Source organism: Oncorhynchus masou, chromosome 5 (genome assembly GCF_036934945.1).
Source record: "Oncorhynchus masou masou isolate Uvic2021 chromosome 5, UVic_Omas_1.1, whole genome shotgun sequence".
NCBI lineage: Eukaryota > Metazoa > Chordata > Actinopteri > Salmoniformes > Salmonidae > Oncorhynchus > Oncorhynchus masou.
Genome location: NC_088216.1, coordinates 35,069,833 through 35,086,994, shown reverse-complemented (window position 1 = coordinate 35,086,994; position 17,162 = coordinate 35,069,833). Strand labels below are relative to the sequence as shown.

At 41.0% G+C, this 17,162-nt stretch overlaps 2 protein-coding genes across 2 annotated transcripts; one reads left to right on the top strand and one right to left on the bottom strand.

Moving 5' to 3' along the window:
• Positions 1 to 637: 637 nt before the first annotated feature.
• Positions 638 to 2,735, top strand: LOC135539520 (cytochrome c oxidase subunit 6C-1). The gene is made up of 4 exons (XM_064965435.1): positions 638 to 814; positions 1,731 to 1,845; positions 2,076 to 2,207; positions 2,634 to 2,735. Exons 2-3 carry the CDS (start codon positions 1,741 to 1,743, stop codon positions 2,199 to 2,201), a joined length of 231 nt encoding a protein of 76 aa, XP_064821507.1. The 5' UTR covers positions 638 to 814; positions 1,731 to 1,740; the 3' UTR covers positions 2,202 to 2,207; positions 2,634 to 2,735.
• Positions 2,736 to 6,529: 3,794 nt separating this feature from the next.
• On the bottom strand, positions 6,530 to 10,400 carry LOC135539519 (uncharacterized protein K02A2.6-like). Its single transcript, XM_064965434.1, has one exon. The coding sequence runs from the start codon at positions 8,679 to 8,681 to the stop codon at positions 8,052 to 8,054; it is 630 nt and encodes a 209-aa protein (XP_064821506.1). The 5' UTR covers positions 8,682 to 10,400; the 3' UTR covers positions 6,530 to 8,051.
• Between the last annotated feature and the right edge of the window lie 6,762 nt (positions 10,401 to 17,162).

Below are 17,162 nucleotides of genomic sequence, written 5' to 3'. Positions count from 1 at the left end.
TTTATGTTAGTTTATTGTACCATAAAGAATATAAGCAGGAATCATTAGGGCATCTCTGATGATCATTCTTGTGCGCTGATACTTCCATCGATGGATATTTCTCGAGCACTGGATTTTCCACGTAGTATTTTCTGCAAGATTGTCGGTCTTCACTAGTTACCACAGCCACAAACCCTGCATATTTCTACAATCTTCCTCAAATTGTATTTTATACCTAGCCTTAACCTTAAACTTAACCACACTGCTAACCATATGCCTAACCCTAACCTTTAAATTAAGACCAAAAAGTTTTTGTTTCCATTAATGTTTCAAGTAAAAACCAAGATAATCCCTCTGCAAGACCAATTCCTTCCATCACCCGTCCCCTTTCCCTTTTGTGCCACAACGTCAAAGATTTTCATAACTAAACCAAGATAGCCTGTCGTTTCCAATGGGAACAGATTAGTCATAGTGGGCAGAGCCAAGCACGAGTTAGCCTATTGGCCCGTTCTAGCATACATCTGCATATGTCTGTTTTGGGAACAGATCAAATGTTTCATCAATGAGAACATTTGCAGAATGTAGGCCAAATCCATCTTCCGGTTCCATCTTCTCCCACTGCCCGTGGGCTTCCTCTCACTACCATATCTATGAATATGAATAGGGAAACCGACCGACCTCCAGTACAGTAAGTGGCGGTGTATGCGCCTTTCAGTTGGTTGCGATCCGCCAATACAAATTTAAAGAAGAATAAATATTCCATCCGCATAAATCCGAAAGATCAACGCATCAGAGGTGCACTAACACATTTTGGTGAAGGTCGTGAGTGCTTCTTGTAAGTATTTAGTAAATGTGAAACCAAATGCTTTCTATGAAACATGTACAGACAATATATACTTAGTTGTTTAAATGTTATGATTCTCTCCATTACATGGTCAATTTGTAATTGTCGACATTACCCGTTAGCAACAAACTAAGTTTGCTAACCTATCTGTTCAATGTTGTGGGTGTAGTAGTTTTACTGTCCGAATACACGTGTATATATATCTAGCCAATTGCAGCTAACATTTAGTTAATTATGTTGACTTTCTTTTCTTTACAAAGATTAGCGGCCGACAGCGCTCATCTACCCAATGGCCAGGGTAGAAGGACCTACGTTAGCTAGCTAAGCTAATTAGCTTGTTAGCATTACATTTTACATTTGAGTCATGACATTGATAGTTTTAATGGTTCTCTGAAATTGTGACACTAAGTTAGGTAGGTAGGTAAGTAAGTCAACTATTGACATAACTAGCTGCCAGTAGTTAACGAAGGTAGCACTTGATACTGTACCAGCACACACATTGGCTAGACTGATATAGCCCATTAGAAAAAGTATGGCTAGCTATTTCTAAATAGAGGCATTTTACATGCAATATATATGGATCACATTAGCCAATGTCAATAGCATCACCAGCTTCAGATGGAGATATTCAACCATGTTTTTCTGAATTGCCAATCCGATTGGTGTCCTTTCTTTTGAAGGGGAATCTGCTAACTACCACCTGGGATTGATCCAAATGTGACTTGGATGTTGGTCACGCAGCTAAATGCCTGATTTTATTTTCACCTCACAGCAAATTTATTACAATCAACTTAAGTGTGACCTTAAGTACAACCAATATATTTCTTGATATAAGGACATTTCTGAAAGCAGCATTGTTGTACTTGAACCCAAGTAAATTATGTGCCATTTATCTTCTGAATTCCAGGAATTCCACAATGTCTCTGGCTAAGCCTGCAATGCGAGGACTTCTTGGGAAGCGTCTGCGGTTCCATTTGCCCATTGCCTTCGCTCTGTCATTGGTGGCTGCAGCAGCTTTCAAGGTCAGCTGACAATCATGTTTTTGTTTAAGGTGGCCTGGGATTTCAGCAAGGTGGCCACCTTAACATTTTCTATGTAGGAAAAGCCCTGGGGAGAGAAGTTTGAAATGGATTGGTTAAAGTCCATCATGGAATTTGTCACATTGAATGGATATCATCAGCAACAGGCATTTTTTTGTATTCATAAGTAAATACTTCCTTCTGATGAGGTAATATTGTCTTTGTCTTCTCAGTATGGTGTAACAGAGCCCAGGAAACAGGCCTATGCCGATTTCTACAAACAATATGACACCACAAAGGAGTTCAACAACATGAGGGACGCTGGCGTTTTTGAAAGTGTCAGGCCAACTGGCGAATAAACCCCTGTGAGTATTTTGCAACCAATGAGGCATCATTTCATCTATCTATTAGGCAAGTGTTCTTCACTCCTTGTCCTGGAGGGCTGCAGTGGGTGCAGGCTTTTGTCCCAGCCAGCCCCACGTTGGCACACCTCGGTTGTGTTCTGTAGGCACAAATCAGCACATTTGTCAAAATGTTCAACTTTTCCTGTAAGTGTGCAACTGTTTCTAAAATGTTTCAGAACATTGTTGCCTACTGAATAAGTCCTTGAATTTGATAAACAAGGTCTCAACGATTTGTTGAGCCAGGTGTTTTTGGCGCTAACCTTAACAAGGAGGATAAAATAATGCTGCAGTGCTCTTGGACCATGAGTGGATGGTTTTATAATAATGTGTCAATGTTATAGCTGCAATACTGCATTGTGTTATGATTTGTCCCTTTCTGTATTACAGCTGATGTCCCATTGTGCATTCCTGGTCTGATGTTCCAGCTCTGTGATTTACTCATCGAACACTGTGGTTATGTTCTCGTGAATAAATTATTCTCTATTGGTGCCAGTGCCTCATTATGATTCATCTGTGTTATTGTGATAAACTGTTTAGCAACAGAATCAGCATTTAAAAAATTACATTTCAGTTGAAGTCATGCGAGTAAATGTTGTACCATAATAAAACAATCATGACAGCTGTGAAAACTAGAACTTTATTTTTTTTAAATGGTAACAGAATTTGATTGTTTGACATGGTGGGATGTTTTTGTTGGGTAAAAACAATTATGTGAGAAATGCTGGTGGAAATGCCTTTATGCACAAACATTGAGAACCATGATATCGAAGTTAAACTTGTAGTCATGCAATAATGTGTGTGTGGTCCTCACACTAAGACTCAGGGAAACCATTCTGTTTATTAGGCTATAGATTAAATATATTAATAACTTCCCAGGGTGGTGAGCCTGATGCCCCGTTCCAGTAAATATAGAGGGTCTTATTGTGGAGACATTATCGATGCTTGACTGCAGTTTTCACAAGTAGTCTGCTCTTATCTATGATAAACTCATGTAGACTAGCCTACCCACAATGTATATGTAAACTGTTGGCTAGAGCACAAGTGCCAAGATCAGAGTAGGCCTATTTGCTATTTAATGCAACAGTTTTTGTGACGACAACCAGAGGTACAGTTGAAAATGCGATGGGAACACATTGAACTTTTTTTTATTTCGTACATGAAAACGTAAGTGAAAGTACATGTGTGCAATTCGTCATCACGCACTGCTTTTTATCCACAAGTCTGGTGGGAAAATGCACATTTTCTTTACATTGGTTTTATAATATTCACATAAGTCTGTCGCCAATTGGATGGAAACCAGTTGTGTGATAGGGGATTTCTATAGGTCGTTATCATTAAAATGTCACAAGGTGCTGAGCGTTAGATTTGCCTGGTGTGTGTGAGGGGACACCCAGCACCAATACAATCATTGACTGCATGCAATTTAAAGGGGAAAAAACGTCCTTTAATTTACAGTGTCAAATAACCCGTGAGAATCTTTTTGTGTGAACAAATGTTTAATTTTGGCTGTAAGGTTGGTAGCAACATGGAAAATCGTTGTGGAAATCAGTTGCAACTCAAATCGACAATACAAAGCTCTCTCTGTGGGCTGGCTTGCTAGCTCGCAAGCAAGCGTTGCCAAACACAACCCCTAAGACAATATCAGCATGTAACGTAGCTAGTTGGCTCTAAAATAGCTTAAACAAACTGCACTATCAATGTAAGGGTCTACAATCTCACCATGTTCAACCTGCAGATCAATGTCACTCGAGTTGCAATCTCAACATTCGCAACTGCAGATATACTTTTGAGGAGATGGGAAACGTTTCCCATTCTACGTTTAATGAAACGTGCTCTCCAAGTTCCGAATGGGAGTCTTTTGGGCGCTGTAATATTTGTGTTGTGGAGAAATGACCAGGCGTACAGTTAGTTTTCGTTTAGTCGAAACCCCTCGTGCTCTACAGTTCCCGGCACCCCAGTGGGCATGTGCATTTCCTATTAGGTGTAGTAACGTAACACTGCCGTAATGCATTACTGCTTAGTAACAGCACAGCACAACTAATATAAACAGATGTAGATCCCAGATACTACACTCCTCCCCCATAGTGTTTAACTCCCAGAGAACAAGGTAAATATGTTAGGTAACTACTAATGCAATATCTGAACAATGCATTCTTAAACATTTTTCAACTACTGGGTTGAAGCAGACTTTTCAGAGCCCAGCACAAATCCAGGGGATTATTCTGCCCCGAAGATGGAGTTTGTGTCCTAATAACTAACCCAGATAATGTCCTTTTTCTTTCCTTTTATCTGGGAGATATTAAAGTGTTTGTTTTACTGTCCGTTACCCCCTTAACCAGCTCAACTCACAGGTCAAGCTTTTGAGGTGCCCTTCGCTGTCGAATAGGATATCTCCGCTCCTCCTGGGCTTCCTGTGGTGGGCCAGTTTCGGGTGGAAGGTCAGGCTCTGTCTCTCCCGTACGTCCACAGTCAGGAGAATAGTCCTGGGGGTCGTTATTGTTCTTGTTCTCTCGGCATGTCTCTGCTGGGGCATTGGACCGTAGCAGATGATCCACATGAACGTTGACCTGTCGATGACCAATTTGGACTTGGTAAGTCAAAGGTCCTCTGCGTTGCAAGATCACACCTGAGTTCCACAGGCGCTTAGGGTGTCTGAAATCACGTACCATCACCCTCTCTTCCTCTTTGAATTCTCAGACAGTCTTTGAGTGTCTGTCATGAGCTTTCTTCTGCTGTAGCTGGTGCTTTGCCACAGTGCTTGACAAGTCTGGTTTCAACAATGTCAGGCGGGTACGTGGTTGGCGTTTCAGAAACAGTTCAGCTGGTGTACATTCGTTACTGTGTGTGGTGTGTTACGGTAAGTAAACAGGAACCGGGGAAGCCTTTGGTGGATGGGCACAGACTGCACCTGGAGTCTAGTCCAGGCCTTCTTAACCTGTTACATCTATGGGGGCGCTATTTCATTATTGGATAAAAAAACGTGCCCTTTTTAAGCCCAATATTTTGTCACAAAAAGATGCTCGACTATGTATATAATTGACAGCTTTGGAAAGAGGACACTGATGTTTCCAAAACTGCAAAGATATTGTATGTGAGTGCCCCAGAACTGATGCTACAGGTGAAACCAAGATGAAACTTCAACCAGGAAATGAGCAGGATTTTTGAGGCTCTGTTTTTCATTGTCTCTTTATATGGCTGTGAATGCGCAAGGAATGAGCCTGCCCGATCTATCGTTTCCCCAAGGTGTCTGCAGCATTGTGACGTATTTGTAGGCATATCATTGGAAGATTGACCATAAGAGACTACATTTGCCAGGTGTCCGCCGGTGTCCTCCGTCGAAATTGATGCGTCATCTTCAACTGCACGTCTTTTTCCAAGCGATGCACCGGAGAAAGTAGACTACCACAAACATATATCAATGAAGAGATATGTGGAAAACACATTGAGGATTGATTCTAAACAGCATTTGCCGTGTTTCAGTCGATATTATGGAGTTAATTTGGAAAACAGTTCGCCGTTTTGATGACTGAATTTTCGTTGTTTTTTTGGTACCCAAACGTGATGTACAAAATGGAGGGATTTCTCCTACGCAAAGAATCTTTCAGGAAAAACTGAACATTTGCTATGTAACTGAGAGTCTCCTCATTGAAAACATCCGAAGTTCTTCAAAGGTAAATGATTTTATTTGAATCCTTTTCTGGTTTTTGTGCAAATGTTGCCCGCTAAATGCTACGCTAAATGCTACGCTAGATATCAATACTCTTACACAAATGCTTGTTTTGCTATGGTTCAAAAGCATATTTTGAAAATCTGAGATGACAGTGTTGTTAAGAAAAGGCTAAGCTTGAGAGCTAGCACATTCATTTCATTTCATTGCGATTTTCATAAATAGTTAACGTTATGTTATGCTAATGAGCTTGAGGCTATAACTGGATACAGGTTTTTTTCATAGCCAAACGTGAACAAAACGGAGCGATTTGTCATACACAAATAATATTTTTTTGAAAAACTGAACATTTGCTATCTAACTGAGAGTCTCCTCATTGAAAACATCTGAAGTTCTTCAAAGGTAAATGATTTTATTTGATTGATTTTCTTGTTTTTGTGAAAATGTTGCTGGCTGAATTCTAGGCTTATAGCTATGCTAGCTATCAATACTCTTACACAAATGCTTGTTTAGCTATGGTTGAAAAGCATATTTTGAAAATCTGAGATGACAGTGTTGTTAACAAAAGTCTAAGCTTGAGAGCAAATATATTTATTTAATTTCATTTGCGATTTTCATGAATAGTTAACGTTGCGTTATGCTAATGAGCTTGAGGCTATAAATAGGATCCCGGATCCGGGATTGCTCGACGCAAGAAGTTAAAGGTTTGCACGGCTCTCTCCGCTGCTCCATTTGATGCCGGATGGTAAGGTGGTGCCTTACTCCGTTGTTCTTGAGAAACATTTCAAAATCGCTTGACGTGAACGGAGGGCCATTGTCCGATACGAGCTCCTTGACTAGTCCAAAGGATGCAAACAGGTGTCTGAGAAGATTGATGGTCTTCTCAGCTGTGGTCAGTTGAGTAGGGAACACTTCCATCCACTTGGAATGGACATCGACGACAACAAGGAAATGTTGCTTGTCAATTTCGGCGTAATCCACATGGATGCGTTCCCAAGGTGTAGCAGCCCAGGACCATGGATGAAGAGGTGCAGCAGCAGGCTTGTTGCGAACAGCTTCACAAGGTGAGCAGTGGCCTACATGCTGTTGAATGTCCTGATCCAGTCCAGGCCACCACAGATAACTGCGAGCGAGTGCTTTCATTCGAGTGATCCCTGGATGTCCCTCGTGCAGGTCAGATAGCAGTCTCCTCTGGAATTTGTGAGGTACCACAACTGGTCTTTCTTGTCAATGAATGGACCAAGGTTTATCGTCATTTACGAAGGTTGGCCAACCACCTAATGTTAAGTCCAAGACTTTGGAAAGCACTGGGTTTTTCCTTGTTTCCTCTGCTATGTTAGAAGCAGATATGGGCAGTTCATCAATGAGAGAGATCTGGAAGACTGCTCTATCATCTTCACTGTCAGAGTCACTATTGCACGGTAGTCTCGATAGTGCATTGGCATTTGCGTGATCACTGGATCGTCTGTACTCAATCTCGTAGTCGTAGGCTAACAATAACAGTGCCCAACATTGCATTCGAAGTGCAGCAAGGGTTGGTATAGCTGATTTTGGTCCAAGGATGGCCAACAGAGGTTTGTGATCTGTCAGCAGTTGGAACTTCCTTCCGTAGAGGTATTTGTGAAACTTCTTCACTCCGAATATTATGCTCAGGGCTTCCTTCTCAATTTGAGCATAATTTTTCTCACTTGGTGACAGAGTCCGTGATGCAAATGCAATAGGGTGTTCTTCACCTGACGGTAGAACATGTGAGATGACGGCTCCTACTCCGTATGGAGATGGATCACACGTGAGCCTCAGCTTCATCTCTGTGTTATAGTGGGCAAGCCACTTGCTCTTTAGCAGACGCTGTTTGCAGGTCTTGAATGCTTCTTCGCATTGTGGGGACAAATTCCACTTTGTATCGGCCTGCAGCAGTTGGTGAAGCGGATGCAACAATGTGGACAAGTTTGCCACAAACTTTCCGTAATAGTTCAGGAGCCCCAAAAATGACCTCAGCTCTGAGATATTTGTGGGTGCTAGTGCGTTTACGATTGCTTCCACATTGCTGTTGTTTGGGTGCAGGCCTTGTGCATCAATCTTGTATCCGAGATACTCCACTGAGTCCTGGAGGAACTCACACTTGCTGCGTTTCATTCTCACTCCGTATTTCTCCAGTCTTTGTCCAGCACTACAAGGTGCTCTCCAATGGTTGGTTCTGACACGAGGATGTCGTCCATGAAGCACACAACATGGTCTATACCGTCCAAGATCTTATCCATTGTTTGTTGGAATATCGCTGGAGCTGTCGAGATTCCATAGGCCAAGCGATTGAATCTGAATAGCCCCTTGTGTGTATTGATGGTCAGATACTGTTCTGACTCTGGATCCAGCTTCAGTTGCTGATAAGCGAATGCCAGGTCCAGCTTACTGAAAACCTTCCCACCAGCCAGAGTGGCAAACAGATCTTCAGCGTTTGGTAGTGGATATTCCTCTGGTAGTATGCAGCGATTTACTGTGACCTTGTAGTCACCGCACATTCTGACGGTCTTGTCTTTCTTTGGGACTACAACAATCGGAGCGGCCCAGTCGCTTCTCGCTACTTTCGTGATTATGTTATTCTTATGTGGGCGGTCCAGTTCCTTCTCTACTGCTTCCTTAAGAGCATAGGGAACTGGACGTGGTTTGTGAAAGATAGGCTTGGTTCCTTCTTGCACTCTGACTTTTGCTGTGAAGTCTTGTATTTCACCGTAGCCATCTTTGAAACGTTCTTTGTGCTTCTCCAGCATGTTAGTGAGTGTAGCCCGACTCACTAGTTTGTCATTTCTCAGACTGAAGAGTTCTCCCCAGTTCAACTTGGATCTTTTGTAGCCAGTTTCTGCCTAGCAAGGCTGATTTTTCTCCTTTAACAATGACAAGCGGTAGCGTCCACTCCTTCCCCTCATACCGGACTGGTACCTGGATCTGCCCTAACACAGGAATAGTGTCACCAGTGTATGAAGAAAGGTGGATGGACGCAGGCTGAAGAGGGCACTCTTTCAGTTTTTCTTTGTAGAGTCTTTCTGGAACCAGAGATACAGACGCTCCGGTGTCCAGCTGCATTTTGACTGGTTTTCCCGCTAACTCCATGTTGAGATAGATTCCATCTTTTAGTTGTTGAGCTGAGTACACTGTGAACAGTTCCACTACTGTTTCAGTTGTACCTTCCTCTTCTTGTGCTGCGTCTGACACTTTGTGCGCTCTTGCTGTGCATTGTGAGGCCTTACACACTCTCTGTAAATGTCCAACCTTTCCACAATTGTGTCACTTTTCATTTTGGAATCAACATTCACTGTGCTGATGATTATCTCCCCCACATCTGTAGCAACTTGGCTTAGACCTTTGAGATGTGGGCTGCTTTGTTCTTGTGTAACCTTGAGGACGGGACTGAAAAAAGTGTGACTTTTGTGAGCTTTTTCCACCACGTGCATCACTGACCTTGTGAACACCTTTCTGACATTCTGCATGTCCCGATAGCTCAATAGTATCCCTGTGGGCAAGCTCGAGTCCAAGTGCTATATCACAGGCTTTCTTAAAGGACCTGACAGGAGCCTTCTGTGATATGCTTCACCTGTGAGATCCCATACAAACTTGTCTCGGAGAGCATCATCAAGAAATCGTGCAAACTCACATGTACTTGCCAACCTTTTCAAAGCAAGGATGTAGTCAGCCACGGTTTCCCCTTGACTCTGGTGACGTTGGTAAAATCTGAAACGTTCTGCAATGAGAATTGGCTTAGGCTTGAAATACCTTGAAAGAGTTTCAGTCAGTTCTGCATAGTTCAACTCCACTGCTTTCATTGGTTCAATGAGACCTTTCAGCAATCCATACTCAGTTGGACCCAAAACACTGAGAAATACGCCCGTTTTCTTTCCATCTTTGATTTCATTTGCAGCCAGCCAACGCTCAAAAAGCTCCAAATAGGAATCAAAATCCTCTTTTGTAGCCTCAAACTCTGGTACTCGACCAATGGTTGCCATTTTCACAGTTAATTGTTCAGTTTCCTTATTCCTTAATTTTCATCTAATTCTTCACTTCAGAAGTTTCTGCAATTACTTCATTCACTGCACTCATTTGTAATAATGTACACACCGTGTTACGTTCCTTCTTCCTTTTTTTTCTTGCCAATATTTCTCCACTGAGATCGCCTAATTTCAATGCGTTCAATGAGACAGTTTTTTTTTTACCACCAGAGGGCAGTGTCGCTATTCTGGACTCCAATAGTCTTGCGACTTTGCAGCTCCTGAATACTGTACTAGCAGTACTAGCAGTGCTTAGCCTTCTCTACTGGCGAAAGAAAATAAAAAAAATAACTGACGAATTACATAATTATTTTGAGTTTCATTACTCACGCAACATTCTTCCCTTCAAGCAATGTCCGTTTATGTAGTTTAATCACGTCGTCGCCACTGTAATATTTGTGTTGTGGAGAAATGACCAGGCAGGAGACGGGAGTACAGTTAGTTTTCGTTTAGTTGAAACCGCTCGTGCTCTACAGTTCCCGGCACTCCCAGTGCGCATGTGCAGTTCCTATTAGGTGTAGTAACGTAACACTGCCGTAATGTATTACTGCTTAGTAACAGCACAGTAACTAATATAAACAGATGTAGATCCCAGATACTACAGGCGCTAGATCAAAAAAACAACATTAGCCCGAATTTCGTCAACAAGAAGTACAACATTATAAATATTTTCCGGGATGTGGGATAATTAACTTGCTATCTGTAGTACTGTATAGCTCTGGAATCGTGACATTTACATACGTTCGAGGGAAAATGGGGACGTTTCGCGACATATACACTGACTTTGAGATGGGATTGCGTCACGATTAATTTAGCAACTGCATGTCAACGTGAACGCGATTCGGTTGACAATCTGGATTCCTTTCTATAATATCGCTGGCAACGGCACCATGCCCCTTGGCCTAAAGAGGCAGGCAAATAGGAAACGTGCTAGACACACTGTTAAATTAGAAATTCCTCGAGGTAGGAATGTCGCAAAAATATGATCAACGATTTATGACATGGCTATTATTGAATTCTGACATGTATGATAATGCGTTTTAGGATCTAAAAGCCGCATTCCTATTAACTTTCAGGGTAGTGAGAGCGACTTTATCACGCCGCTGCTTCATACCGGCCAGATGTCTGCCTGCTTGAATACTTCAGATATACATGAAAACATGCAATGACCCAGCGATTCAATAGAACATCACTCGGAGATGCACAACAACAGTATAACATTCAAAACGGATGAACCATTCCTTTAAGGGATTGTTAAAGCTGCAATATGTAACCTTTTGGGCGTCACCACCATATTCACATATTTATAAATAAGTTATAGATCTGTCACTTATTGAAAGCAAGTCTAAGGAGAGGTAGTTCTGATCAATATGCAATATTTCTATTCTTTCCGTTGTTAAATTTCGTTTTTGCCTCTTTTGCTATCTGTTTTATACACCAGTTTAAAACAGCTGAAAAAAAAGTATATTTTTGGTTATGGAAAGTATATTTCACAGCGTTTAGGTGGTATGATTATCTGCTGATTTGGTCACAAACTGAAATTAGGCGAACTATTAGAATTTTAGCAATCAGGAAATTGAGAGATTTCTACATAGTGCATCTTTAAATAAATGTGAATTATTTGGTTGTAATATCATCACATCTAGAAGAGCATTGTCAGAACTACACATTTCCGATTTTTCCATGGAAAACCATAACACACGTTTAGCTCAATTAGAGTTATACAGCAAGTAACTGCATGCTTTTTATGATCAGTAAACATCAATTGATCATGTCATTTCAGATATGTGAGGGTTGCCTCACGATATCTCTCAATATTGGCCACCGTTAATTTGATACTTCTGTGATATAAACGCAACATGCAACAATTTCATTGTTTTTACCGAGTTGCAGTTCATATGAGTCATTTGAAATAAATACATTAGGCCCTAATCTATGGATTTCACATGACTGGGAATACAGTTAATTTAAAAAATGTACCTCACAATGGGCCCCAGGATCTCACCACAGTATTTTTGTGCATTCAACCTGCCATCGAAAAAATGAAATTGTGTTTGTTGTCTGTAGCTTGTGTCTGCTAATACTATATCCCCACCACCATCATGGGGCACATCAGCAAACTGCTCGCCCACACGACGCCATACATGTGGTTTGTGGTTGTGAGGCTGGTTGAACCTACTAAAAAATTCTCTAAATTTACATTGAAGGTGGCTTATGGTAGAGAAATGAACATTTAATTCTCTGGCAACAGCTCTGGTAGACATTCCTGCAGTCAGCATGCCAATTGCACGCTCCCTCAAACTTGAGACATCTGTGGCATTGTATTGAGTGACAACTACACATAGAGTGGCCCTTTATTGTCCCCAGCACAAGGTGCACCTGTGTAATTACCATGCTGTTTAGTCAGCTTCTTGATATTCCACACCTGTTAAATTGATGGAATATCTTGGCATAGGAGAAAAACAATATGTGCCCAGAATTGGAGAGAAATAATGTTTTTGTGCATATGGAGCATTTCTGGGATCTTTTATTTCAGCTCATGAAAAATGGGACCAACACTTTACATGTTGCGTTTATATTTTTGTTCAGTGTATATGTGCCTGACAGGTTTGAGGGGTTTAGGTTAATTTCCCGTCCTTTGTGGGCTCTGCCTGTCAAGCAGAAGGGCGCATTTGCCGATGTACTGTCAGCTGATGTTAACTTTGCAAGCTTCCGGTAGAAACTTTGTACAGTTGTCCAAACATAGTGGTAAGAAGACCGAATATTCAACCAACATAAGCCTACCTAGTGACGTTAGCTAACCTTATCCCCTTTTTAACATTGTTTTTAAGATTGTTTAATTACGATGGCTGCTGACAGACATGATAAACTACATTGATTGATGAACCAGGTCAAATTAGCTAGCTAACTAGCTAGCAAGCTAGCTAATAACAGATTTGGTATTTTTGGTATTTTATTAGGATCCCCGTTAGGTGTTGCAAAAGCAGCAGCTACTCTTCCTGGGGTCCACACAAAATATGAAACATGACATAATACAGAACATTAGTAGACAAGAACAGCTCAAGGTCAGAACTATATACATTTTTTTAAAGGCACACGTAGCCGATATATCAATGCATACACACAAACCATCTAGGTCAAATAGGGGAGAAGCGTTGAGTCGTGAGGTGTTGCTTTATTTGTTTTTTTGAAACCAGGTTTGCTGTTTATTTGAGCAATGTGAGGATTGGAAGGAAGTTTCATGCAATAAGGGCTCTATATAATACTGTATGCTTTCTTGAATTTGTTTTGGATTTGGGGACTGTGAAAAGATACCTGGTGGCATGTCTGGTGGGGTAAGTGTGTGTGTCAGAGCTGTGTGTAAGTTGACTATGCAAACAATGTGGGATTTCCAACACATTAATGTTTCTTATAAAAAGAAGAAGTGATGCAGTCAAGTCTCTCCTCAGCTCTTAGCCAAGAGAGACTAGCATGCATAGTATTTGTATCAACCCTCTGATTTACAATGAAGAGCAACACGTGCCACTCTGTTCTGGGCCAGCTGCAGCTGAACTAGGTCTTTCTTGCAGCACTGGACCACACGACTGGACAACAATCAAGATTAGACAAAACTAGAGCCTGCAGAACTTGATTTTTGGAGTGTGGTGTCAAAAAAGCAGAGCATCTCTTTATTACGGACAGACCTCTCCCCATCTTTACAACCATTGAATCTACAGTTGAAGTTGGAAGTTTACATACACCTTAGCCAAATAAGAAAAGGGGAGAGAAAAAAGAAGCCATATCTCAGACTGGCCAATAAAAATAAAATATTAAGATGGGCAAAATAACACAGACACTGGACAGAGATATGGCTTTTTCTTTGCAACTTTGCAAGCTTAAAAGGGTGTGAACAATGCTGAATGGGTGTAGACAAAGAAAAGCTCTCCAGTAGACGCTGCACACATCCTCAACTGGCAGCTTCATTAAATGGTACCTGCAAAACACCAGTCTCAACATAAACTGTGAAGAGGCGACTCTGGGATGCTGACCTTCTAGGCAAAGTTCCTCTGTCCAGTGTCTGGACAACTTAATATTTTATTTTATTGGTGAGATATAGCCATATCTCAGACTCACCAATAAAATAAAATATTAAGATGTCCAGACACTGGACAGAGGAACTCTGCCTCGAAGGCCAGCATCCCGGAGTCGCCTCTTCACTGTTGACGTTGAGACTTGTGTTTAGTGGGTACTATTTAATGAAGCTGCCAGTTGAGGGCTTGTGACACTAATGTACTTGTCCTCTGGCTCAGTTGTGCACCGGGGCCTCCCACTCCTCTTTCTATTCTGGTTAGAGCTGTTCTGTGAAGGGAGTAGTACACAGCGCTGTACGAGATCTTCAGTTTCTTGGCAATTTCTCGCAATGAATGGCCTTCATTTCTCAGAACAAGAATAGACTGATGAGTTTCAGGCCATTTTGAGCCTGTAATCAAACTCACAAATGCTGATGCTCCAGATACTCAACTAGTTTAAAGAAGGCCAGTTTTATTGCTTCTTTAATCAGGACAACAGTTTTCAGTTGTGCTAACATAATTGCAAAAGTGTTTTCAATTAGCCTTTTAAAATGATTAACTTGGATTATCTAACACAACGTGCCATTGGAACACAGGAGTGATGGTTGCTGATAACGGGCCTCTGTACTCCTATGTAGATATTCCATAAAAAAATCAGCCGTTTCTAGCTACAATAGTCATTTACAACATTAGCAATGTCTACACTGTATTTCTGATCAATTTTATGTTATTTTAATGGACAAAAATGTTGCCTTTCTTTCAAAAACAAGGACATTTTCCAAGTGACCCCATACTTTTGAACGGTAGTGTAAGTTTTTTCATCAGCAAACTATGATCGTCAAAACTATGATAATGTCAAAAGCCGCACAAACGTCTAACAAAACAGTCAATGATAAGTCATTTGTGTAAGTGCCGTGCTTGTTGAATGTCCTTCCCTATGTAACAGTATAACTTTAGTCCGTCCCCTCGACCATGCCCGGGCTCGAACCAGGGACCCTCTGCACACATCAACAACATTCACCCACGAAGCATCGCTACCCATCGCTCCACAAAAGCCACGGCCCTTGCAGAGCAAGGGGAACCACTACTTCAAGGTCTCAGAGCAAGTGACGTCACCGATTGAAACGCTATTTAGCGAGCACCTACGCTAACTAGCTAGCCATTTCACATCCGTTACACTATAAGCATGCTAAAAGCCTGTTGTTAATTTGTTTACAGTAAAATAACATTGTATCTGGTCAAACAACATTTTTTTCAAAAAGTTTACTAAGGGTTGGTGACTGAGAAATTCTATAGGAAGAGAGAGACTGCAGATTCTTTCAAACAACAATTTTATAAGATTAGCAAAAATGAAGCAATCAACCATAACCAAGAAGGGCTTAACAGCTTAACAAACATAGCCGGGTCTCTGCTTTAATAGTGAAAATACAACCCCTTTCTGTGTACATGGCAGTCAGCAGATAGTGTGTAAAAGGTATTAGTTGTCTGTGCAGACTTTAAGATAGCACAAGGTTGATAGTCCGAGGGCTCAACCGTCTAACTGCATCCACAACATCAACCACGATATTGTACCCCTTTCTGCAAGGTTCCATACTTGTGACTTTCTGTAGATAGTAATCCCATGGGATGTCACATGCTGCGGTTGCACCCAAACGGCTTTTAGCTGTAAGCCCAGTCTTATGACTAAGTCACACCAAGACAAGTTTGTATCAGGTTAGAAAAAACACTAGCATAAAACAAAAGACTATTCTTTAAGCAGTAAAACACAGGAGAGCATGACTAATTCTGTAATTTTCCATTGCATAACCTCCCTTTTGATACTAAGTCTCAACCTAATAGAAAATGACTTAGTTTCAAAACTTTCACATAATGCAATTAATTCTCAGAAGGGGGAAAGGAACATATGAATTTAAACGTCAGCACATACTTTATCACCACACACAAGGCAATTGTTTCGTTGATACTGTTCATATTGCCTGTTGTCCATTTGTGTACAGTAAAATAGCATTGTATCTGGTCCAACAGTTTTTTTCTCTAAAAGTTTACTAAGGGTTGGTGACAGGCTGATTAATCGGCTACTTGAGCCAGTAAATGTGGCTTTACTATTCTTAGGTAGCGGAATGACTTTTGCTTCCCTCCAGGCCTGAGGGCACACACTTTCTAGTAGGCTTAGATGGAAGATATGGCAAATAGGAGTGGCAATATCATCCGCTATTATCCTCAGTAATCTTCCCATCCAAGTTGTCAGACTCCGGTGGCTTGTCATTGTAGATAGACCAATAAAAATTCACCTCTTCCACACTCACTTTACGGAATTCAAAATTACACTGTTATCTTTCATTATTTGATTAGTTATACATGGATTTGTTGTGCCAGCATTTTCTGCTGGCATGTCATGCCTTAGTTTGCTAATCTAAAATTATTAAAGTAATATGTGAATTCAGTGAGTTTTGGGATGAATGAGCCACCTGATTCAATTAATTTTGGATCTGAGTTTTCCTTTTTGCCCAACATTTTAAGGTGCTCCAAAGCTTTTTACTATCAACTTTATAAAATGTCTCTTTGTTTCATAGTATAGTTTATTATTTCTATTCCGTTTAGTCACATAATTTCTCAATTTGCAGCATGCTTGCCAATCTATTGTGCAGTCAGACTTATTTTACCATTCCTTTTGCCGCTCAACCAGACAATTTTTAAATTCCTCATCCATTCACAGGGATTTAACAGTTTTTACAGTCATTTTCTTAATGGGTCCATGCTTATTAGTAACTGGAATAAGCAATGTCTTAAATATGTCAAGTGCAGCATCTGGTTGCTCATCAATACGGGGCGGCAGTGTAGCCTAGTGGTTAGAGCGTTGGACTAGTAACTGGAAGGTTGCAAGTTCAAAACCCCCGAGCTGACAAGGTACGAATCTGTCGTTCTGCCCCTTGCCTGGCAGTTAACCCACTGTTCCCAAAATAAGATTTTGTTCTTAACTGACTTGCCTGTTTAAATAAAGGTTAAAAAAAAATACACACCACAGAACAACAAATATTCTTTACATCAACAACATAGAAGTCACTACAAAACTTTGTATTACCTCTTGTACACTACATTAGGCCCAGCCTTTGGAACTTCGGTCTTCCTAGATATGCCTGCTATATTGTGATCACTACAT